The following is a 19,019-nucleotide window of genomic DNA, read 5'->3' on the forward strand; positions in this document are numbered from 1 at the left end:
TAACTAAAAAAAGGAACCTTTTTACTGCTTTTATTGACTACAAAAAGGCCTTTGATTCAGTACCGCATGAATGGCTAATAGATATTTTGAAAATATACAAAGTTGATGATAACATAGTGACCTTTTTAAGTCATATAATGAGAGATTGGAAGACTAAAATTCACCTCCAAATACCTGTTGAAAAAAATATTGAAACCGAAAATATCGCAAGCAACCGGGGCCTGTTTCAAGGAGACTCGTTGAGTCCACTGTGGTTCTGTTTAGCTTTGAACCCCCTTTCCCAGCTATTAAACTCCACTGAGTCAGGTTTTAGCATTAAAAGCAATAATACTGTAGTAGCGAAGCTCAATCATCTGTTGTATATGGATGATTTGAAATTAATGGCTTCCACTCGAGAACATCTAGAAGAGATGCTAAAAACTGTAGAAACATTCTCTAATGATATTAGTATGCAGTTCGGTCTAGACAAGTGCCGTGTTTTGAATATAGTCAGAGGAAAGGTACAGCCCGGTGGATTCGATATGCAAAATTGCCAGAACATCGAGGCCATGGGCGATAACGATATGTACAAATATCTTGGAGTAAAGCAGGCGCGGAAAATTGACCATAAGCAAATGAAAACTGAGATAACTACTGAGTTTATAAGAAGGGTAAAACAGCTGCTTCGTTCACAGCTTAACAGTAAAAATTTGTTTAAAGCACTGAACACCTACGCTTGTTCTGCGCTTAGCTATTCATTTGGTATTGTTAAGTGGACAAAAACGGATATAGAAAATCTTCAGCGAAAAGTACGAACACACCTCACAAAGGCACAAAAACACCACCCTAAAAGTGCAGTAGAACGAACGACATTACCCCGGTATTTAGGAGGAAGAGGACTTATGGATATAGGTGAGCAATTAGATAAACAGATTGCTAATTTAAGAACTTATTTTCAGATGCAGGCTGAGACATCTACTCTACACCGCGCAATTTTCGCAGTAGATGACACAACACCGATCAAACTGAGGGAACCAGAAATGCGCATAAACCACCTTACTAAGGACCAAAAACTGCGCACCTGGATGGGTAAACCTCTGCACGGGCGACATCCCAATGAAGTTACCAAGACTATGTCGACAATACAGCGTCGAACTATTGGTTGACATCAGGAAAGATGTTCCCTGAAACGGAGGGTTCATTACTGGCCATTTAGGATCAGGTTATACCAACCAGAAATTACCTGAAATATATCGTCAAAGACCCTCAGGTTCAAAACGACAGATGCCGATATGGATGTCAAGCCCAAGAAACCATCCAACATATTACAGGGGGCTGCCAGGCATTTGCTGCAACTGAATACAAGGAACGGCATGACGAGTGGGAAAAATCCTTCATCAAGAGATAGCTAACAAGCTGGGACTTCTCCAAACGGACCATCTCCCATATTATCAATACGTTCCTGAGAGTATGCTTGAGGATGGCAACTACAAGCTATACTGGGACCGCAGTGTGCTCACAGACCAAACAGTGGCACATAATAGACCAGATCTCGTACTAGTTAATAAATTAACAAGACAAACAACACTAATTGATGTGGCGATACCTAACAACAATAATCTACGTAGTAAATTTACTGAAAAGATCGCCAAGTATAGAGATCTGGAAATTCAAATACGGAGACAATGGAGAATGCAAAGTACCCAGACGATACCTATTGTTATGTCTACTACTGGAGTCATTCCGAAGACCCTCCTCGAAAGCATAAAAAAGCTGGGTCTCAATGAAAATATTTATAAGACCATGCATAAAGCTGTACTACTTGCGACGGCCAAAAGTGTAAGAAAATTTTTGGGAGATACACCTGCATTCCAAGTCACCTAGGGCTCGATAACACGGAAAGAGTCCCACCAGAGCTCAATCCTTTTGATACCGTAGGTATCTGGGATGAGTCAATTTTCCCCTCAGAGGGAGTGTGAGCCGTATGGCTAAATCTGGATAATAATAATAAGCCTGTGGGAGTTTTACGTCAGTTCTTCTATCAGGCGCGGCCCCCTGCGAATGGGGGATGCTTTCTGGGTATTCGTAGCGCCAATACCCAGAGAGTAGCAGGAATACTTGCCGTGGAACAAAAACTGACACCTGGCAGTAGGTATAAAATGCACACCCATGAGAATGGAGACTAATAGTTTATGTTTAGGGCCGCTGCCTGGGGATCGCCAGGGCACGTCTGGAGCCGACGCTGGACGTGACAGCATGCGGGACGTCGGTGGCAGGGTGTTGAGGAGGCGGGCCCCTGTCACACAAACAGCTACAGCCCAACAACAAGAACAACAACCACAAGCGAGCCAAACAACAGCAAGAGCTCCACTCGCTGAAGGTGCTGAGCCGGAACATCAGCCGGCTCTCACTCAAGCGGGACGACCGAGGCAGCGCATGAAATGGACTGTGTCCATTAACGAAAGCATTTTGCGCTTCTATTATAAGGTGACAAACCTCGGTCAAGAAACGATCGGCTACAGACAACAGCTGCATGCCGAATTTTGCAGGGAGTACCCAGATATTCAAGTATCGGAGCAAAGAGTATCAGATCAATACCGGGTAATCGTAAGAAACAACCTTATCCCAGAGAATAGACGCAATACGATCAAAAGCGAAGTCGAACGGGAGATTAATAACCAAGCGCTAGTTTTAGATCAAGTCCCTAATGAAATCCTTGATGAGCAGCTTCCTGAGATTCCCATACCAGAAACTCAACCTGACAATACACAGCAGGAAAACAACGAGTTGCGCGATAGTCTAGAAAACGAAATGGCTCGTGCCGTACAAGAGTTTAATGGAACAAATCCACTTAGCAGGCCACCGCTACCACGAATAAACTCTTGTAAGAAACTAGGTGCCCTGTTAAAAATTGTGAATACTGAAGTCCTACCCAATTATGTCATAGAAGCCCACACATTGGAGTATCTGCATATGCTAATCTACTGTGCAGCTACAGCAATTGCCAATGTAATGGGCGTTAAGATCAGAACACGACGGGGGTACTAATAACGGAAGGACTGGTAACAGAATTGCACCCTGGAAAAAAAGACTTCTCGGAAAAATTGAATTACTGCGTAGGGATATTGGTCAAGTTACAGAATATAAAGAGGTGTAACAAGTAGAAAAGTCATTAAAAGAGCTGAAGAAATAATGCGGAGCACTGCAAGACACTCGAGATACGATCCAGAAAATAACACAGCCCAACAGTGTCTGGATACATTAAAACAAAAACTCTCCGTCTATTCAGGACGATTAAGAAGGTATAAAGTTAGTAACAACCGAAAATGTGACAATGCACTTTTTGAGAACTCTGAGAAGGCGTTCTACCGAAAACTCAATTCCACCGTAGAAAGTGTCGACAAGTCTTACCCAAGCCAAGAAGAAATTCATGAGTTTTGGGGAAATCAACTTTCCACACCAGCTGCTTTTAACAACAATGCTGGCTGGATAGAAGATACGACTCACAACTGTCACCACTACGTCACTGCTAACTACGAACTATTCACGGCTGAAGAAGTCTCAAATGTCATCAAAGAGCTTCATAACTGGAAATCTCCTGGACCAGACGGAGTTCAGAACTTCTGGCTTAAAAAATTTTGGAGTATTCATGAGTGCTTATCAACATTAATTAATCACGTTATTTCTAATCCGCAGGAATTACCATCATTTCTAACTCAGGGAACTACTTATTTAATACCCAAGATCCATCCAAGTACCGCCCAATTACTTGTCTTCCAACTTTGTATAAATTGGTCACATCCTGTGTAACCCGGCGTATCTACCAACACTGTGTTCTAAACAATATTATAGAGCCTCAACAGAAAGGATGCGCTAAGGGTTCCATGGGTTGCAAAGAACAGCTTATCATCTACTCAGTCATTTCTAACCAGGCATTCACTAAAAAAGGAACCTTTTTACTGCTTTTATTGACTATCAAAAGGCCTTTGATTCAGTACCGCATGAATGGCTAATAGATATATTGAAAATATACAAAGTAGATGATACCATAGTGACCTTTTTAAGGCATATAATGAGAGATTGGAAGACTAAAATTCACCTCCAAATACCTGGTGAAAACAATATCGAAACCGAAAATGTCGCAATCAATCGGGGCCTATTTCGAGGAGACTCGTTGAGTCCATTGTGGTTCTGTTTAGCTTTGAACCCCCTTTCCCAGCTATTAAACTCCACTGACTCAGGTTTTAGCATTAAAAGCAATAATACTGTGGTAGCGAAGCTCAATCATCTCTTGTATATGGATGATTTGAAATTAATGGCTTCCACTCGAGAACACCTAGAAGAGATGCTAAAAACTGTAGAAACATTTTCTAATGATATTAGTATGCAGTTCGGTCTAGACAAGTGCCGTGTTTTGAATATAGTCAGAAGAAAGTTACAGCCCGGTGGATTCGATATGCAAAATGGCCAGAATATCGAGGCCATGGGCGACAAAGATATGTACAAATATCTTGGAGTAAAGCTGGCGCGGAAAATTGACCATAAGCAAATGAAAACTGAGATAACTACTGAGTTTATAAGAAGGGTAAAACAGCTGCTTCGTTCACAGCTTAACAGTAAAAATTTGTTTAAGGCACTTAACACCTACGCTTGTTCCGCGCTTAGCTATTCATTTGGTATTATTAAGTGGACAAAAACGGATATAGAAAATCTTCAGCGAAAAGTACGAACACACCTCACAAAGGCACAAAAACACCACCCTAAAAGTGCAGTAGAACGAACGACATTACCCCGGTATTTAGGAGGAAGAGGACTTATGGATATAGGTGAGCAATTAGATAAACAAATTGCTAGTTTAAGAACTTATTTTCAGATGCAGGCTGAGACATCTACTCTACATCGTGCTATCTGCGCAGTAGATGACACAACACCGATCAAACTGAGGGAAGCAGAACTGCGCATAAACCACCTTACTAAGGACGAAAAAGTGCGCGCCTGGATGGGTAAACCTTTGCACGGGCGACATCCCAATGAGGTCAGCCAAGATTATGTCGACAATATAGCGTCGAACTACTGGTTGACATCAGGAAAGATGTTCCCTGAAACGGAAGGTTCACTACTGGCCATTCAGGATCAGGTTATACCAACCAGAAACTACCTGAAATATATCATCAAAGACCCTCAGGTTCAAAACGACAGATGCCGATATGGATGTCAAGCCCAAGAAACCATCCAACATCTTACAGGGGGCTGCCAGGCATTTGCTGCAACTGAATACAAGGAACGGCATGACGCAGTGGGAAAAATCCTTCATCAAGAGATAGCTATCAAGCTGGGACTTATTCAAACGGACCATCTCCCGTATTATCAATACGTCCCTGAGAGTATGCTTGAGGATGGCAACTACAAGCTATACAAGCACTGTGCTCACAGACCAAACAGTGGCACATAATAGACCAGATCTCGTACTAGTTAATAAATTAACAAGACAAACAACACTAATTGATGTGGCGATACCTAACAACAATAATCTACGTAGTAAATTCACTGAAAAGATCGCCAAGTACAGAGATCTAGAAATTCATCTTTACAAGAACATCTTTACAAGACCATGCAGAAAGCTGTACTACTCGCAACGGCCAGATGTGTACGAAAATTTTTGGGAGATACACCTGCATACCAAGTCACCTAGGGCTCGATAACACGGAAAGAGTCCCACCAGAGCTCAATCGTTTTGATACCGTAGGTATCTGGGATGAGTAAATTTTCCCCTTAGAGGGAGTGTGAGCCGTATGGCTAAATCTGGATAATAATAATAATGAAGTTGAAGGAGTGTGAGCCGTATGGCTAAATCTGGATGAAGTTAAACAAAAAAAATCAATTACAAAATTTAAATAAATTGCAAATGCATAGTCTACCTAGTAATTAATAAGTTTAAAAGTAAAGCTGCTGCATATGACACCCACAGACCCACATATAGATAAAAAAAAATAATAAAAATACTACTTGTGCAAAGGGTACTCTAATTTCTTAGTTATTGATTAAGAAAATCTTCTACTCAATAATATAGTCTTTCAGATAAGTAGGCTTTTGTCAGTTTATGGAATTTGGGGAAAGATGCTGCAGATTTAAGTTGTAGAGGGAGATGGTTGTAAAGTTTTTTTGCGAAATATAATATATATTTCTTTACTAACTCAGAGGACGAGGTCGGCAAATAGACGTCAAACGTAGAATTTCTCGTGAAGTAGTCGTGATTAGCTCTTGGTGGAAAGACATGTAGATGTTTACGGATTAAGCAAACAGTTTCTAAAATATACAAAGATGGAAGGGTTAAAATTCCGTGATCTTTGAAGTAACTTCTGCAATGTGTTGTTCTTCTGAGGCCAAACAGATATCTTATTGCTCTTTTTTGTAATTTGAAAATAACATCGAATTGGGCAGCTGTACCAGAACCCAGCTGTACCCAAAAAGGAAGTCCGTAACGAAGATGTGGCTGGAACAAAAAAAAATATGTTATTTTGGAAGATGCTAAATTGAGTTAATTCGAAACAGATCTTATAGCATAGCAAGCTGAAGATAGTTTCTTCCTTAACAAATCGATATGGAGGGACCATTTAAGGTTGCTGTCTAAAAAATACCAAGAAATTTTACAGAATCAACAGTACTGATCTGGCTGTTATTAAGAGGTAAGGGTTGAAGAGCTCCTTTATAAGACAATCCTACTGTTTTATCTACGTTAAACGAGAGTAAATTAGAGTCAGACCAGGTTTTTATTGTAAGTAGATCAGAAGTTATAGTAGCATGAAGAGTTGCAATATTTGAGTTGTTCTAAGTGATACTGGTATCATCAGCAAAAAGAAAGATTTTTCCATCGATTTTTAAACTAGTGATGTCATTAATAAAGATAACTTGTTACTTCGACTGCTTGAATCAAAACTTCTCTAAGAACTGAATTCCTGTCCAAACTAAAACTGAAAACTGGCTGTATCCTGAGAACCACAGTACCACCCCTTTTCGATCATAGGATACTTTCATCTTTTCCCCGCCCAGAGAGATGTGATGGTACACGACAACCCTCACGGAATTTTCCTAATTTATTTGTTATAAAAATAAGGTCAATATTATAGTTGCAATTTGTATAATTTATTACGACAGTAGCAAAGTTCAAAGTATTCAACTCATTCGAAAGACTGCAAACAAAGCACACGTCATTATTGAAATACGTATAGTATAACCATATATGGTGATACATATGGGCATTGTTTTTAATATAATAGATATAAATAGGAAGTTTGAGTACCTGAGAGATCTTTTGTGTTCGTTGCACTCTGTCGCGCTTAGTCAGGAGATATAGTTACCGAGATATGGGTCACCTTGACCTATCATAACGATAATGTCGGTCGACGTAATTGTAATTGTACCTTTAACCTTATAAGAATAAAGTTTATGAAAAAAGTTTAAGTTTGTTTGTTCGGGGTAGTGTCTTCGTCCAGCAACCCCCAACTTCACACTATCCAATTAAAAAAATCAAATATTCCTTCCAGTCCCTTCAGACCAATAAAGAAAGTAAAATAGGTATGTCTTCACTCACGCCTACAAAAGTAGCCATCAACTTTTGAACCAATAGAATAATGATAAATGAAGACGTCAGGTGTTACCCGACCAACAAGTTACCAACAAGTTCACACGCAACTGTACTGAATACAAAATAATGCAGCTGTGGTTTTTTGACTGCAAACTCAAAGCCAAAAAGACCAAAAGAAGAAAGATATAATTGAATCAACACATAGAAATAATGACAGAAAATAGAATAGTACGAATAGCAAGAGACAAATCGCTAAATGGAAGAAGATCATTGGGACGACCGAGGAAAAGATGGTCAGACAATGTCAATTGAGGCTAAAAACCGAAGTAAAACAGCCATTGAGCCTATTTATAAAGTAGGAAGAAGAAGAAGAAATTCAAAGCATTTATCGGCTTATATAAATAATTCCAGCTATAAAATAAACATTCTTCAATATGTTCGTCGCCTGCCAGATAATTAAATTCTTTATCGGCGGACTTACTATAAACACTCCAAAATAAAACTTAGAGCAGAGAGATAAAAACGATGATTATAATAATGTAATAAAATCAGCGGTTTTCGAAATGGGATCCTCAGAGATAGAATATTTATACCGGGGGCGCTCAATAAATACGGTCTTATAAAATCGGATATAATTAAAAAAAAGTAAGGGGTGAAACGATCGTGATTTTGGCACCGTTTTGCCATCATTATTATTTTAGTTTCATTGTTGTCGTCTATAGCTTTTTGAAGGTCTTCGTAAAAAGTATTGATTTCAGTATCAGTTGCTTTTTCAGTTGGTTAAAACATAAGCCTGCACAATCGTTATTCTGGTTTCTGAGTTTAGTTTGAAGATCATGCATGTAACCCTGTCCGAGATGCATAAAATCCCAAATATCTGAAACTAGAAATTAACGACGAAATATTCGAACAAATCTCGAAATTCGAGTATTTTAAAGTAAAACGATCTTTAACCGAACCTAACCCAAACACCTAATTTAAAAATAGAAACTTATTTCCCTCCTTGCCCTATTCATCTAATTTCTTTTGCAGATTCTTTACTCAGATTACTGCAATATAGGTTTGGTATTCTTACACTTCTGAGAGAATCTCTAGATTTTTCAAAAATATGTTTCAATATGAAATCTAAATCCTAATATGATATGTACGGTTAACCTAACTTATAGCCAAAAAAAAAATCATCATATAAAAAATATACATTTATTATCACTTAATTATATTTTACAATTTTTACAGCTTTTTTGGCATTTTACTTCTTCGTTGATCAATCGCTTTAAAGAACTGAGCAGAATTAAGTAAATTTACCACCAACCTGAAACACAAAACATGCATGATTAGAAGAAAGATAAATTTTCATAGAAATTTTTATGGTTACAAAAAACGACATATTTTCCTAATATTCTTAAGTATGTCTTAGAAATAGAAAACACTTTTACACACGCTATATTTATACTGAGGCAAGTTTAAGACAAATCGTTATAATACTACAAATTGGCATATTTATGTTTCGTGGACCTTAAAAAGGCATTTGAGAGTGTCATAATACAGGACAATATCCATTTATTATATGCCAGAGAGATACCTCTAGAATTAAAACAATCAAAAATATAGTATTTTTACTACAAAAACGTTATTACGTAGGTCAAAATTTTTGACGTAAGAGAACTGTCAAAACATTAGAACGTGACTTTTCATTATTAGATATGTTTATTATAAACATGGCAATAATTAAAAGACACATTCTAATGTTTTGACAGTTCTCTTACGTCAAAAATTTTGCCTTCGTAATAACGTTTTTGTAGTAAAAATACTATAACTACCGGAACAACACAATAAAACTAAAAGTAGAGGAAGAACTAACTGACTCAATTGAAGCTGGCAATGGGATCATGGATGAAATAATAAAAATAAGAACTAAAAAAGAATACGAAATGGGAGAAAAACAATTTAAAATAATTTGCTATGCAGACGATGCAATACTAATCTCTCAAAATGAAGATTATTTACAACGTATGCTGCACCAATTTAATGTAACGAACAGAAAATTTAAAATGTTAATTTCCCCAAAAAAACACAAAATGCATGGTTATGACAGCAAATCTACCAAGATGTAAATTAGAGCTGGAGGGTCATATAATAGAATAAGTGATGATATTGTGATCCCTAAATATCTAAACTTCAAACTACGGAAGGCTCGAAACAAAAGTGGAAGATCAAGTTAATAAAGCAAACAGAGCCGCAGCCGCAGGTTGCCTTAGTGAAACAATATTTAGAAATAAAAATATCGGAAAAGAAATGAAAAGCAGAATTTACAAAACAATCATCACACCCGTAATGACATACGCGGCAAAAACACCACCTAACACAGAGAAGACAAAAATAATTCTAGAAACAGCAGAGATGAAAACCCTTCCAAAAATCTATGGTAAGACTTTAAGGGACAGAGCTAAAAATGAAGGATATGCCAGGTAGAAAACATTTATAACTGGGTAAGATACCGAAGAGTAGAATGGAACGACCACATAAGCCGAATAACAACAAATAGAATAGTAAGGACGGCGATTGACGGTTCCCAATAGGAAGACTATCAGTGGGAAGACCACGAAAACAATGGAACAACAATTTACTGGAGGCATATTGAAAAAAAAAACAAACAGAGTTATGTCTACATAAAATAAGAAGAAATCGAAAGCACTTTGTAATGTTCTCTAAATATTCTAATCCTTGCCTTGTATCCATAATGTATGACTTGGATTAAACAGTTCTCTCCTCATATATATTTTTGAAAATTTGTAGCATCCATCTGAATACCTTCTGGAACTCAGTGTATCTATTTAAATCTTCATTTTGGATTTACCAAATATCTTTTCACCATTTTGTATTTTGTGTAGGCAAGTTTATATCTGGTTTCTCAGATTTTTTTTTAAATATAGTTGTAGCCAAATAGATTTTCACAATTTTCAAAATGTAAAACAGGGTTGTGTCTTATATTGTACATTATTACTTGGTTACTTTCATCGACTGTAATTACAGACAGAACTTGTTTTTAATACATTTTCTGTCATAAACAAATAAAAATTGCTCATTATTATGTAAAATTTAGGCAATTTAGCTGGTTTAACATCAAATTGTGTCTGTACGATCTTATTTAAAGCTAGCGTATAGGCCTGGAAGAGGCCTATCTCCAGCAGCGGACGAACACAGGTTGAAGAAGAAGAAGAAGAAGAAGAAGAATAGTCTTTTAACTGTTGTTTCCGACGGAGCAGAGTCAAAGTAACACTTAAGCGCTGGTTTCCTCGAAAGAGGTGCCGAAAAACTGAGACCGTAACAATGCGATGAATGACGTCATAGAAAACTGTACCATGCAAAACATTAGCGGTGGTTTCCAAGGATGCGTTGGAAGCCACCCCTTGCTGAGCTTGCACATTCCATTACCCCAGTGAAGAATCTTGAATTTTTCACCGTAACCTGACGTAATTCATCGCAGTGCTACGGTCGCAGTTTGTCGGTGCCGCTTTCGAGGAAACCAGCGCTTTAGGTCCGCTTGCTCATTCGGAGTTCAACTCAAGTACAGCGCAATAATCGAGTTCAAGGCATGAAGTTCGTTGTACGGTGGTACGCACTTCATGCCTTGAACTCGGTAATGGCGCTGAACTTGAGTTGAACTCCGAATGAGCAAGCGGGCCTTAGTCATTGCTTTGTTGAAAAGTATTTTTTCTACGAGCGTGCAAAAATGTCTACTTTCGCGAACGTGTTTTAGTTTAGAATGTTTTACTTTTCCGCATTACTTTTCCGCACTACTTTTCCACACTAAATTTAGATATTTTAATATAGCCTTAAAATAATTATAATACGAACAATTAACTAATATTTAGATATTATTTACTAATTTATTTCAAATGTATCTTATTGTGTTCATGTTTTAATGAAATTAACGCGGCAATTCGATGAAAAAAAATTATTTTGACATAATATTTGAAAGTCAAATCAGTAGACAATAACAGTGGTTTTGAATCTTCGTCTTGGAAACCAAGATCGTGGTCATGCTAACCAATTATTCTGAAAGTTCGGTTTTCACAACCTTGTCAACGAATTAATTTGTGTATGTATTTTAAGTAGTAATTGCACAAGAGCTCTAAAACTATTGAATTTTTCCCGAGTGTCACTTTGGAAGTTTTAATTTCACGAGCCGAAGGCGAGTGAAATTATGTCAAAGTGTCACGAGGGCAAAAATTCTATATTAATTTTAGAGTTCGAGTGCAATTTGTTGCGATTATTTCATGAATAAAACTGTTCAAAACCAAAATTTTATTGTAATTTATATATGTAAGTACCAATTAGTGAAATTAAACACACAGTTGTTATAAATATGTATTTGACGGTTGAAAGTCATCACTTTTATAATTTTTAAAACATTTGTCATTAATGTCACTGAATGTATTTTTTCGTAGCAACGAAGGGCATCTGACGTAATATGCTTAACGACGGGAGATTATCAAAAATTATCACCTTAATTTGCATGTCTGTAGCTTTCTATTGGTCAGAATCTCCTATGAATGAAATAATCATATTAATTAAATTAATTGATTAAGATTTGGTCATTTTTTAAATGCTCGTAGAAAAAATATTGTTCCTAACTCTTGCATAAACTCCCACTTCGCGTCGTTCGGCAAACTGCAGTGGCGTGCAGAAAAGTATGACATTCTGCACTTGTTAGGAAAATAACTATATTAATATTAAGACGATATGTTTTTTCAACACCATAAATTTCATCTTTTTCGTGACGTTTGAAAGTTACTACTTTCCAAATTTTACTTTGATTTGTCATTAGTGACGCCATATTAGTGGTGTGGTATACAATCTTTAAATTTTCAAGTATTTCATTTTATAATTGATGGATTCGACCGTTACTTGATGGAAGTTCATGTTATCTCACAATAAAACACTGAAAAACGTTTGTTTTTCTATACTTCCACAAAATTTATCACAACTATGTTATTACTACAGCTCTTTCGGCAAAGTGCCTTTCTCAAGTGATATATTTTACAATGTGTTTGCCTTTTTAAGTCTTTAACTGAAGAGGTTGAGGTTCATTTTATGTTTTTATGAAAAATATAAAAAATTACCTGGGTTCCATCCGCCACCACTAGTCGTTACAACTCTGACAACTTTGAAAGCTGGTGGTGGGGGAGCTACATATCCAACGCCTCCGCCATATCCAATGCCTCCTCCATAACCTCCTCCATATCCATAACCTCCTCCAACACCGTAACCGCCTCCATAGCCACCGCCGTTAACGATCTTGATGATTTTGACTGGTGGTGGTGGTGGTGGTGGTGGTGGTGGTAGTGGTAGAGGTGGGGGTCCAGCACTTATTATTTTGACAATTCCAACACCTCCTCCAATACCTCCTCCAATGCCTCCTCCGTAGCCCCCATATCCACCATATCCGCCTCCATAACCACCTGGATATCCACCTCCATAACCACCTGGATATCCACCTCCATAACCACCGCCGCCATATCCATAGCCACCTCCATAGCCACCGCCGTAGACTCCAGCTGAAACAGAAAGAGCATTAAAAAGGGATTAGGAAAATATATTTTAAATTATGTTGTTATAAAACTCATCAACGAAGTCTCATGTGGGAGATAATTCTTTTTTTAAAGTCTGGGCCCAAGGTCTATAAGAATATTATACTGTAGTGCCTCATTATATCTCCAAGGTACGCTATTTTCCTGGATTTGCCGAAATATGTGTAATGATAAAAATATATAATTAAAAAATATTTTAATTTTAATTTTAAAATATTACCTTGGCTATAGGCTGCCAAAACTGCGAATACCAGTGCCCCCAGGAAAGCCTAAAAATTGTTTTTCAAATATTATTAACAGTTTAAACTTAATAAATTTATGGTAATAAGAATAAAATATATGTATACTTAAATTAAAATTAATATAACAAAAACAAATTTTAAACAAAACACAGATTCGAATTTAATAGTATAATTTATGTAGAGAAAGTTAGGAAACTAACAGATTTTAATACTGGTTTCAAGAGAACGAGAAAAAACATATTTACTTAATTATTATAGCAGTTTATCCTGCTTTTATTGTTTGTGTTATTGTTATATTTTGTGTTATTGTTTGTGTTATATCTGCTATTCAACAAATAACACATGATCAATTTGCGTGATTTAACCTCTACATGAATTTAAGTCCAAAAGAAATTTTCATTATCATTAGAGTTGAATTCTATTGCTTCATCATATTTACTTTCGGTGATCAGAAGTTTTCAACTTTTAACGTGAAAATTTTGTCTAAAATAACTTATTTATTCAAAAATTATTATGTATTAGATCGCTTATTATTAATAGAAGAGCTTCGAACTTAAAATAAATAAGTTGATTGAAATTTGCCAAGGACATTAACGCCAAGTTTCTAAAAATTTTAAGAAGAACACAGGAAATTATTATAGAATCATAATAGTATATTATGCAACGAGCATTTAATGATGGTCATTATGATGCGAGTAAGACGAATAAGAAACGAGCCGCGTAGCGGCGAGTATATAGATTACGAGCTTCATAATGATAATTAAATGCAAATTGTATACATGATTTTATCTATGATCATTCACAACAAAAAAATATTCAAATTTATTAATTTTGTAACTGACAAACTTTTAAATTAGTCAGTTTGTTTACATAGTGAGAACTGTCAAAGCGTATGTATTTGACTCGACATTAGTCACAGTGCGCGTGCCACCTTTATCGCGAATGTCATGTCGCGATTATATTGGTTAAAAATCTGTATCATCATGAAAATCTGTATCATAATGAAGTTCATTATTAGTCTGGCCTGATTATCGGAGAATAGGCCATTTTTGGGAAAAGTTATTTACCAGCAATTTTATTGCTGGAATCGAATTATAAGATCCTATATATTAATAATATAGGTATGCAAAGTCCTCAGATAGTGTGCTACTTTTTTTATAAACAAAATGGCGCCCGAAAATCGTGTTTTTTTCAATTATAGCTCTATAACTCCGAAGATTTTAACTTTACAACAAAAACACTCAAATAAAAATTTACCGTGATTAAATTCTGCATAGAGACGTGTTTTTGCGGATCTGCTCCGACGAAAATTTTCCTCGGAAAATGCGGGTTTTCCCAACAAAATCTTTAATTTCCAAAGAAAGTTTTAGATAAGTAATTATCTACCAATAATTAAATAATTTGGTGACTTAAAAGCCTTCTTGGTTTAGATTATAGTTCCAGAAGCTGGTGAAAATTAAACTAATATTTTAGCAACAATTCAATTGTTAATTAATAATTTATGGTCGCAATAATAACCAAAATAATTATGATACACTGATCAAAATTTGAAATCTTATAAAGACGAGATGCCTATTTAACATTTTGTCGACAAAATATAATTTTTTTGCAAAATCTTTAAATGTTTAAAAAAAATAGTTATAAACAAATTAACGTTTCTCAGAAAGTTTTTATTATATTATAATTTTAAAAAATAGCTAAAATGCGTATTTCAAATATCTTGAAAATGAATGCTTTAAAACTTTTTTGCAACCATTTTCAAAAAGTTATGAAACAGCAAAATAAACATACGATTACTACGGTGTTTATAATTTTTTTAAATTCTTTCAAAGCGTATAAGTGAGTTTAAAGTACAAGCTAATTATTTACAAAAAAATATCGATTACCAGTTGAATGGTTATATTTTAATTAAAGATTATAAATATATCTTTTTGTAATTTACATGGGTGAAAGTAGACTAATACAGTACTGTAGCTAAAATTTTCACTCGGAGCGACGACCGGCCGTGCAACGTACACTTTTAATAAATAATGTATGCTGCGTGTCAGTCGCTTCGAGTGAACATTTTAGCTCCGACTCTGTATCAGGCCTACTTTTGCGCTAAAAATTACAAAAAAAAGTATTTTTAATCTTTGATTAAAATATAACCATTGCACTAATTTTTGACATTCTTTGTGAGTAATTAGTTTGTACCATAGATTCACATTTAAGCTTTGAAACAATTAAAACAAATTATAAACAACGGAGAAATCGTATATTTATTTTGCTGTTTCATAACTTTTTTGCAAATGGTTGTAAAAATTTTTTAAAGCATTCATTTTCAAGACCTATGAAATACGCATTTTAAGTATTTTTTAAAATTAGAATATAATAAACAATTTCTGAGAAATGTTAATTTGTTTATAACAATTTTTTTAAACATTTAAAGATTTTGCAAAAAAATGAAAAAATTTATATTTTGTCAACAAAATATTAAATAGGCATCACACCTTTATAATCTTTCTAAGTTTGATCAATGTCTCATGGTTATTTTGGTTGTTATTGCGACTGTAAATTGTTAATTAACAATTGAATTGTTGCTAAAATATTCGTTTCATTTTCACCGGCTTTTGAATTTATAATCTATACCAAGAAAGCTTTTATTTCACCAAGCTATATAATTATTGATAAATAATTACTGGCCCAAAAAATTTATTTGAAAATTCGAGATTTTGTTGGGAAAACCCACATTTTCCGAGGAAAATTTTCGTCGGAGCAAATCGGGAAAATCTTGCCACTATGTAGAATTAAATTGGGGTGAATTTTTATTTGAGTGTTTTTGGTGTAAAGCTAAAATCTTCCGAGTTATAGAGCAATAATTGAAAAAAAATACGATTTGTCGGCGCCATTTTGTTTATAAAAAAAGTAGCACACAAAAAAGTAGATATTATTTAAAATCTTTTGGACCATTACAAACTAAAAAGGTCTTTTGTAATTTTCCTCTTTGAGTTGATCGTTTTTGAGTTATAAACAATTTAAAACTGAAAAAAAGAACAAAAGATGAGCGACTGTCAAGCCTTAACAATATAAGTAAAAAATACCAATTTTAAAATTACAAAGTGCCTTAATTCATGTTCAAACCTTATTCTATGCAGTTCTTGATAAGTATTTCAGATTTATTTCATTTTAAAAAAGGGTTTTTAGTTGTTAATGCCCGCCCGCCCGTCTTCCCATAAGGAATCTTCCTCATTACCCATTAAAAAATATATTATTATTTTAGAATAAAACATGGCAAATCGGGATCTGATAGAAGAAGGTTTGAACTTGAATTTAGGTACCTACTTGATGATTACAGAAATAATGTTTACAAAAAACTTGTGTTTTTGATCCTTGAAAATCGTCATCTTTCGTTCTTTTTTCAGTTTTAAATTATTTATTAACTCGAAAATAATCAACTTAAGACAAAAATCACAAAGGGCCTTTTTTTGTTTAGAATGATCTAAAAAATCTGAAATATCTGTCAGGGTCGATTTTTTTTTTAATTTATAAAAAAATGTCATTTTTTAGTTATTAATTAATTATAGTCAGAACAAAATTATATCGTAACGATATTGTTTTTTATAATTGTTAACATAATATTACCTATCCAATAATTTTTATTTATTAAACAGATCGGCGCAGATCGACCTTATGTCGGATCCTCTACTAATATAAAAGATCTCACAAGCAAAGGGAGTAAAGCTCAAAAATCTACTAATATTAAAAACAGTCACATAAGTAAACTACCAAACCGAAGACCACGTGGACGCCCTCGGATTCGTTGGCGACATAATATAGCAGGATACCTTAAAGCTATGGGTTTGGAGAATTGGATGGAGAGTGCTCAAGACAGAGAGGAATAGAGGTAAGTTGTCGAATCGGTGCAACCAGATCGGTCGGTAGAAAGTAACCAAATGAATTTTACAGTACCCACTGACAACAATTGAAACAACACAAAACTTGAACAACTTACCCACTATATATAAAGAATTAATACTAACCAAAACTTGCTTGACTCTACACGATCACAAATAGAATGATCAACTGGAATCAGAATAAAGGAAGAAATAATTAACCAAACTTAGTTGTGAGGTAAATATATTCGCGGAAGCATTAGAAACATTAACATATTAAGCGTAGACTCGGCATACTCACCAAAAAAGCGTAACGCGGAAACAGCATGGAAACAGTCGATCGGTGGTCTATCTATCTCATTTAACCAAACGATCCTGCACATGTGACTGACAAAGGTGGCTAGACCTCTCAATCCTATGTCGACGTTACACCCCTATGCATTGAGTGGCATATCCCTTGCCAAGTCTATCCTTTTACGTGTCTCTGATTAGAAAGCACGAAATTAGGCATTAAGGTGAACCAATTAAGGATACCAATTAGCAACCGACGTGACGTTATGCGGACGACACAGTGATTATAACCGACAATTTGGAAGATCAGCAGTTATTATTAGATAGGGTGAATAGCATAGGTAAAATCTATGGCCTCAACATCTATGGTTCAACATTTTGAAAACGAAATATATGGCCATTAGCAGAAACCCTCCAGAAGACCCAATAATATGCATAGGTGACGATCGTATAAAATGCGTGAAAACTTTTAAATACCTTGGCACCACAATCAATGACCAATGGGACCCACATGAAATAAAAACCCGAATACAAATGGCAAGCCAATTTCTAAATACGCTACAGAATGGTCAAGTGCTACATATGGTCCATCTTGCTTTATGGCATGGAAACGTGGACTTTGAAAATAACATCAGTCAACAAACTGGAAGCATTTGAAATGTGGTCATTGAGAAGAATGATGCGCATACCGTGGGTGGATAGAGTTCGAAACGATGACGTCCTTAAGAAAGCTGGCGTGGAAAGAGAACTATTTAGATTATTTAAGAAACGTAAGATTAATTACCTTGGACACATATTAAGAAGAGCAAAATATGAAATACCACAGTTAATCCTACAAGGGAAGATCGAAGGTGGGAGAGGAGTCCGCCGCAAACAACTATCCTGGTTAAAGAATATTAAAGAATGGACAGGAATACACAACACAGACGAGCTGTATGACGCCGACCTCAAGAACAGAACCTTATGTAACAGAACCGTAATGATATAGTGTATGGCATGTTAAGAAGAAGAAGAAGTTGTGAGGTGGAAGTCACGAGGTCATAGAAAATAAAGAAAAAAAAAAGAATTACTTTAAACAAGAATTAGTCAAAATATCCATATACTAGTTTAGATAACCCAATTTATGAATAAAAAACGAAAACAAATATAATAAAATAATAAATGAAAAATAAGAAGTAATCTATATTAATTAATAATAAATAACACGTCAATCTAAATTGAATTTACGATTGATTACTGTAAACTTTGCACACTATTTTTACTATTTTCTTCACTAACTAATCACTACAATTAAAAACGTAATGGTAATTTCGAATATTTTTTACCTTCATTTTAGTGAGTTTACTATTTAGATTAAAAAACTCGACTATACTTTTCTTCAGAAGCCATTCGGTTTATATACCTACCAAATTCAACTAATGCATGCCCCCTTAGTTGACATGACAGGTCAACGATA

The 19,019-nt window shown here is 35.3% G+C and overlaps 1 protein-coding gene across 2 annotated transcripts; it reads right to left on the reverse strand.

Annotated features, from left to right (window-relative positions):
• Positions 1–8,750: 8,750 nt before the first annotated feature.
• Positions 8,751–18,954, reverse strand: LOC126881074 (uncharacterized). 2 transcript variants are annotated; one of them, XM_050645110.1, is made up of 4 exons: positions 18,889–18,954; positions 13,379–13,427; positions 12,691–13,125; positions 8,751–8,876 (listed from the first exon to the last, which is right to left on the reverse strand). In XM_050645110.1, exons 1-4 carry the CDS (start codon positions 18,892–18,894, stop codon positions 8,866–8,868), a joined length of 501 nt encoding a protein of 166 aa, XP_050501067.1. In that variant the 5' UTR covers positions 18,895–18,954; the 3' UTR covers positions 8,751–8,865. The 2 variants fall into 2 exon arrangements, with proteins under 2 accessions (XP_050501067.1, XP_050501065.1); XM_050645108.1 differs by lacking the exon at positions 18,889–18,954 and adding an exon at positions 17,574–17,774.
• Positions 18,955–19,019: the final 65 nt, after the last annotated feature.

Source organism: Diabrotica virgifera, chromosome 1 (assembly GCF_917563875.1).
Source record: "Diabrotica virgifera virgifera chromosome 1, PGI_DIABVI_V3a".
NCBI lineage: Eukaryota > Metazoa > Arthropoda > Insecta > Coleoptera > Chrysomelidae > Diabrotica > Diabrotica virgifera.

Bases quoted from the DNA above. Each gene is read 5' to 3' on its own strand.
- LOC126881074 (XM_050645108.1), bottom strand. From the start codon at position 17,600: ATGCTGTTTCCGCGTTACGCTTTTTTG. The intron at 13,428-17,573 runs GTGAGTATGCCG...AACAATTTTTAG, and splicing joins TTCCGCGTTACGCTTTTTTG to GCTTTCCTGGGGGCACTGGT. The intron at 13,126-13,378 runs GTAATATTTTAA...TTTCTGTTTCAG, and splicing joins TTTGGCAGCCTATAGCCAAG to CTGGAGTCTACGGCGGTGGC.